The sequence below is a fragment of the Bos mutus genome, chromosome 1 (genome assembly GCF_027580195.1).
Source record: "Bos mutus isolate GX-2022 chromosome 1, NWIPB_WYAK_1.1, whole genome shotgun sequence".
Taxonomy (NCBI): domain Eukaryota; kingdom Metazoa; phylum Chordata; class Mammalia; order Artiodactyla; family Bovidae; genus Bos; species Bos mutus.
This window is the reverse complement of record NC_091617.1, coordinates 4318347-4325115: the sequence shown is the minus strand read 5'-3', so window position 1 is coordinate 4325115 and position 6769 is coordinate 4318347. Positions and strand designations below refer to the sequence as shown.

The 6769-nt window shown below is 40.1% G+C and overlaps 1 protein-coding gene across 1 annotated transcript; it reads right to left on the bottom strand.

The window, feature by feature from the left end:
* Window positions 1-2932: 2932 nt before the first annotated feature.
* LOC102274958 (keratin-associated protein 13-1) lies at window positions 2933-3403 on the bottom strand. Its single transcript, XM_005899551.2, has one exon. The coding sequence runs from the start codon at window positions 3401-3403 to the stop codon at window positions 2933-2935; it is 471 nt and encodes a 156-aa protein (XP_005899613.1).
* Between the last annotated feature and the right edge of the window lie 3366 nt (window positions 3404-6769).

Sequence of the window (6769 nt, the reverse complement as noted above, 5' to 3'; positions counted from 1 at the left end):
CACCACTGAATTTCAGTGATTGTTTGTGATCTCATCATATCACTATTTATACTCAATCAATCTTCAAGTTATTTTTATAAATTTACTTACTAATTTTGATAAGGAGAATAATGGCCCCTTAAATGTATTCATATATCTTGTGAATATGGTATGTTGTATAGCAAGAGTAATGAAAGTAGTAATGGAATTAAAGTTGCTAATCAGTTGATACTAAACAGAGAGATCATCAGGTGAGCCCAATGTGTTTATAAACATTCTTGAAAATGGAAGAGAAAGGCGAAGAGTAGACCAGAGTCATATCAATACAAGGAGGATTTTACCCACCATTGCTGACTTTGGAGGAAGTAGGGCATAGGCTAAAGAATTTGGGTGGCCTTTGGTTCCAAATAGGAAAAGGAGTAGGTCAAGGCTGTATATTGTCACCCTGCTTATTTAACTTATATGCAGAGTACATCATGAGAAATGCTGGACTGGAAGAAGCACAAGCTGGAATCAAGATTGCCAGGAGCAATATCAATAACCTCAGATATGCAGATGACACCACCCTTATGGCAGAAAGTGAAGAGGAACTAAAGAACCTCTTGATGAAAGTGAAAGTGGAGAGTGAAAAAGTTGGCTTCAAGCTCAACACTCAGAAAACGAAGATCATGGCATCTGGTCCCATCACTTCATGGGAAATAGATAGAGAAACAGTGGAAACTGTCAGACTTTATTTTTCTGGGCTCCAAAATCACTGCAGATGGTGACTACAGCCATGAAATTAAAAGATGATTATTCCTTGGAAGAAAAGTTATGACCAACCTAGATAGCATATTCAAAAGCAGAGACATTACTTTGCCAACAAAGGTCCGTCTAGTCAAGGCTATGGTTTTTCCAGTGGTCATGTATGGATGTGAGAGTTGGACTGTGAAGAAAGCTGAGCCCTGAAGAATTGATGCTTTTGAGCTGTAGTGTTGGAGAAGACTCTTGAAAGTCCCTTGGACTGCAAAGAGATGCAACCAGTCCATTCTGAAGGAGATCAGCCCTGGATGTTCTTTGGAAGGAATGATGCTAAGGCTGAAACTCCAGTACTTTGGCCATCTCATGCGAAGGGTTGACTCATTGGAAAAGACTCTGATGCTGGGAGGGATTGGGGGCAGGAGAAGAAGGGGATGACAGAGGATGAGATGGCTGGATGGTATCACTGACTCGATGGACGTGAGTCTGAGTGAACTCCGGGAGTTGGTCATGGACAGGGAGGCCTAGCGTGCTGGGATTCATGGGGTCACAAGGAGTCAGACACGATTGAGCAACTGAACTGAACTGAACTGAACTAGAAAACAAACAAACAAAAAGAAGACAAGTAAATAGGCTTTCCCCTAGATCCTCTGGGAAGAAATGAGGCCCTGTTAGTACAATGATTTTAGTTGAGTGAGATATCTCATTCAACTAAATTTAATTTCCTAATTTGCATCTAATTTCTTAATTTCAGGGATGTTTGAAAATCTTACAAAGAATAGGAAAATATTTATTTTTTCTATATAGAACGCTACTTGTTCTGCATAAAGATTAAATTTTCAGTTATCATTGTACTGTCTCTGTTACTACTTTACTTTTCTATAACACTTGCATATAAGATAGAAGAATAACACTTAAAAAAAGAATATTCAATTTTATTTCAATATACAATTGAAACATTCATTTTTTATGATATTAGAGCTTTCTTGAGAACAGTTAGATTCTGTTTCTCTGTTGCTTAAGAAACCCAGGTGCAACCTCACACCTGCTGAGCCTAGTTCCTTCTCATCTAAGTTTGTTGCCTGTCTTTTTTTACAAAGGGTGATAACTTGAGCAGATTGAAAACAGTAATTGGGGTACAGGGATATAGTCAATTGAAAAAAAAAAGAGAGAGAAAAATTCCTGCAAGGTGATTATCTAAAGCTCAGAGTTGTCCTTTTCTCTAAAAATGTACAGCCACACACTAGTCTTCCATTCTGATACTCTTCATGCCCAGGTCTCATCACAGAAGCCTAAATTTTATTCCTGCATTCTTAAAACTGCTCTTGTACATAATGCCTTTCAAGATGTATGGTCTGTGTTTACCATGTGGATAAAGATATTCAAATCTCTTGAGATTTTTTTTTAGAGTAAGGCTGTATGTAGAAGCTGTGGGCATCCAGGGAAAATTCTTGGTTAAAGAAAGAAAAACATCTGGAGTAGGAGATGGCAAGCGACTCTGCTGGACATGATTGAGTGACTGAACAGTAACAAAAACCAGTATTCTTGTCTGTAAAATTCCATGGACAATGGAGACTGGTGGGCTACAGTTCATGGGGTCGAAAAGAGTTGGACATGACTGCTGCTGCTGCTGCTAAGTCACTTCAGTCGTGTTGGACTCTGTGCGACCCCATAGACAGCAGCCTACCAGGCTCCTCCGCCCATGAGATTTTCCAGGCAAGAGTACTGGAGTGGGGTGCCATTGCCTTCTCCGGGACATGACTGAGCACAGCCAAAATTAGTGCATAGCCCCCTAAATCTGAGCTTTCCAAAGCCCATTAACAGAAACAATGACAATACAAATCTTAGTTGACACATTGCTAATAAATAACAACATTCACAGCATATTTGGATGGCAGAATAAAGAGTTTATTAAAATCAAATTATTTGACTTTCCATCTATCTTTGGGAGATGTGCAAAACCATAAATTCTATCTACCATTCAATTTGAATTTCTCATTAACTTTGTACGTTGACAGAGTTAATTTATCACCCCAAGTCTGAGCGTTAGAGAGGTAAAGAATTGCCAGTGATCAGGAAATATTAGAATACTTTTCAATGGAGCAGATTAGGATAACAGATAATTAGGGTACAAAATCTAAATTTCTCAAATGAATTTGGCTCTTCTACAAGTTAATCAGTAGAAGCCAGATATACAGGTTGGTCAGTAGCAAGATTAATGGAAACTTCTGCAGGGAAAATTAATTGGGTGCCAGAATCTGGATCCACAGCCCAGGGAAGGGAAGCCACAGACTCCATAGCCCAGGGGTCTGAGGACACAGGATCCACAGCCCACTGAGTAGCACCTTCTGGATCCAGAGCTCAAGGAGCTGCAGCTGCTGGACTTACAGCTCAGAGACCCACAGTGAGTTGTCTGGCAGGGAATGGAGAAGGTGGAGGTCCTCCGACGGTAGCAGGATGTCTGGCAGGGACGAGATACCACACGGAACGTCTGAGTCCTGATGGGCTCACAGCAGGTCTCTTTACTGTAGAGAGAGGAGCCCAGCTGGCAGGAACTGCGAGGGCAGAGGTCAGTCCTGTAGACCAGGTTGCTGGGGAAGGAGGAGCCACAGGAGGAGCCTGAGTAGCTCAGGCGGCCCCCAAGGGAGCAGGAGGAGAAGGTTCTGGAACAACAGTTGTAGGACATGTTGACAGGAGATGTGAGTTCAGCTGAGCTACAGTGAGAAGATTCTGAGTTTGAATGTAACCTTCTAGACAGATGTGCTTATATATACTCTCAGCAATAGGTGTGGTAACCTACAGGGTCATTTTTTCCATATTTGTGTTCCCTTGTTTACATGCGTGTAACTTAGCAATCTTCTCTATAATTGTAGTTGGAGTGGTTCTCCCCATATTGTATTTATGGATGCTATAATTTTGGTGTTATAGCCAAGGCCAATGAACTACACCTATGTTAGAAATGCTATGACTGTTTTACACTAATGCTTATTCCATCATAGTCAAGAAAGCCTTTCCATTTCCTCTTGCCATAATCTTTGGGCGTTTTGCTTCTGCCAATGAAGAGAAAATGCTTTTCTCAAATGGCAGTTACATAAGATAAAATTATTTTTCTTGTCAATGGATCAGAGGTGTAACTTTGGCTTGAACAAAGAACCTACTAAATACTGGCTTTACTTGTTCCCATGTCTTCTCAGAGGATGAGATGGTTGGATGGAATCACCGACTCAATGGACATGAGTCTGGGTAAACTCCAGGTGTTGGTGATGGACAGGGATGCCTGCCGTGCTGTGGTCCATGGGGTCACAAAGATTCGGACGTGACCGAGTGACTGAACTGAACTGAACTGATATCTTCTTATCCTCCATTATTGTTATTCAATTACATTCTGTTACGCACGTGTCTCAGATACAATGGAGAGGAAAAATTATCAGCCAGGACATTTTTTTGAACACCATTGATGGCTAGAACCAGAAAGAAACCTGCACAACTATTTGGAGACATGGTGACAGTGAGGGAGAGAACTAAGACAGAGTCACAAGGAAGGCCAGTTTGGACCCTTATGAAAAGCATCAAAGAGCTAAGAAATATTGAGATGAGGGAAGGAAGCAATTGAGTTTCAGATTCAGTGGACCTGATATGAGACCTGTAGTCTTAACAGATTGTCATCTGTACATGTAGAAGCCCTAAGAATTTCCTTCTCAGATCTTCATCTACAGGAGGCTTGATTGACCAGGGACACCCCTGCCCCAACTCCATGCTATGGTCCAAAATCTAACACTGCATTGGTAGAAAAGCCTCTCTTTCCATGGGGCTGCTCCCAGACAATGACTGAGCACAGGAGAGAGATTAGAAGGCCTCCTTCTTAGGACACATGAGATCCTTTGCTGGCCAACAATTGAGGATCTCCAATGGTCTTGAGAAACTGTCCACAATCTGTGGCTGCCTGGGACATGTCTTTCTATCTTCTTCACTCTGATGAGACTCTCATGGAAGTCTGACAAGTCTCCTAGCCTTCTGCCCTTCTTCCCCAACACTCTTCTCTCACAGCCATATCCCCATAAGTCTTTGTACCTTTAATTCCATCTTGGGGTCATTTCTGCTAAAGCCCATCTTTTAGTCACCTCAACCTTAGGCCAGTTCTACTCATTTCTTGAGTACCATTTCACACAACAGATGATGCATCAACTTTGATAAATCCTAAACTATTGTTTAGATATGTTAGATAGTATCATTGACTTAATGGACACGAATCTGAGCAAACTCCAGGAGATAGTGGAGGACAGAGAAGCTTGGCATGCTGCAATCCATGGGGCACAAAGAGTCAGTCAGACACGACTTAGTGACTGAAGAACAACAACAACAAAACTATTATCTCTTCAAATACTGTTTCCATCCCATTTTTATCTCCTTTTTTCCTGAGATCCAATTATAAGCAAAATACACTATACATTATATATATATATGCCTCTCACAGTCTTTTCTCTATATTCGGTCTTTTTGTCTTTTTTACACTTTAGTTTGGGATTTCCTCCTATTCCATCTTCTAATTCACTAACTGTCTATTCATTTCAGTCACTTAGTCGTGTCTGACTCTTTGCGACCCCATGGACTGCAGCATGCCAGGCCTCCCTGTCTATCACCAACTCCTAGAAGTTGCTCAAACTCATGTCCATCGAGTCGGTAATACCATCCAGCCATTATCATCCTCTGTTGTATCCTTTTCCTCCTGCCTTCAGTCTTTCCCAATGAATCCATCAGGGTCTTTTCCAATGAATCAGTTCTTTGCATTAGGTGGCCCAAGTATTGGAGCTTCCGCTTCAGCATCAGTCCTTCCAAAGAATACTCAGGATTGATTTCCTTTAGGATGAACAGGTTTGATCTCCATGCAATCCAAGGGACTCTCAACAGTCTTCTCCAACACCACAGTTCAAAAGCATCATCTATTAGTCAATGTTTGATCTATTGATAAAAGATATCACTAGTTTTTCCAAATCAGTTATTTTATAAATTTCTAAACTTTAAGTTAGATTCTGTTGTCTAGTTTTCATTTTCTGCCCCAAATCCTCAAATTATCTTCAATTCTGAAACACAGCTCTTCCCTGATAGCAATATTTTCCTGTTTCCTACTACTAAATTCATAACAAAAGTAGTTTAATGTCTGATTTTCCCAAGACTATTATATGGATTATGGATTTCAGATTGTATTTTCTGCTGTTATATTTTGTTCCAGTTTTATTTTGTTATATTCAGTATTTTAATGTTATTATTTTTGGTAAGTTTATAATAGCTTTATTAAAAAATAAAATAAAATATTGCTATCAACAATAACATTACATTTCCTTGAGTCTGGAGTATAGTTTAACTAGTTTTATTTTAACACTGAATATTTTGTGAATGAACTTTGAAAGTAGCTGTAACTATTTATACACTCAGAATATGATAAAATTTAGTAAACTTTGTTTTTAACCTTTGACTCTATAAAGAGAAGCTATATATATATATATATATATATATTTGGAAAACAGAAAAGAGAGAAAATCTAGGTTAAATACATTAAAAGGAGGAAGGAAAAATGGTAGGGTGAGAACAGAAAGAGGAGAAAAAGAGAGAGATTTATACACCCTGCAGAAGAAAAGAGAAGTGGAAAAAAATCTTCACATATAGGCAGGAAACTGCAGCTCTGCAAATGCCAGGAAGTCAAAGCCTGTGCAGAGAAAAACTAGAGATATTCTAAGACGATAGAAATCCTGCATTGCTGTTCAGTTGCTAAGTCGTTTCCGACTCTTTGCGACCCCATGGACTGGAGCATGCCAGGCTCTTCTGTCCTTCACTATCTCCTGGAGTTTGCTCAAACTCATGTCCACTGAGTCAATGATGCCATCCAACCATCTCATCCTCTGTCGTCCCCTTCTCCTCCCACCTTCAATCTTTCCCAGCATCAGGGTCTTTTCCAGTGAGTCGGCCTTCGCATCAGGTTGCAAAGGATTGGAGCTGCAGCTTCAGCAGATGATAAAAGGAACAACATATCAAGATTCATAAAATACACTAATTT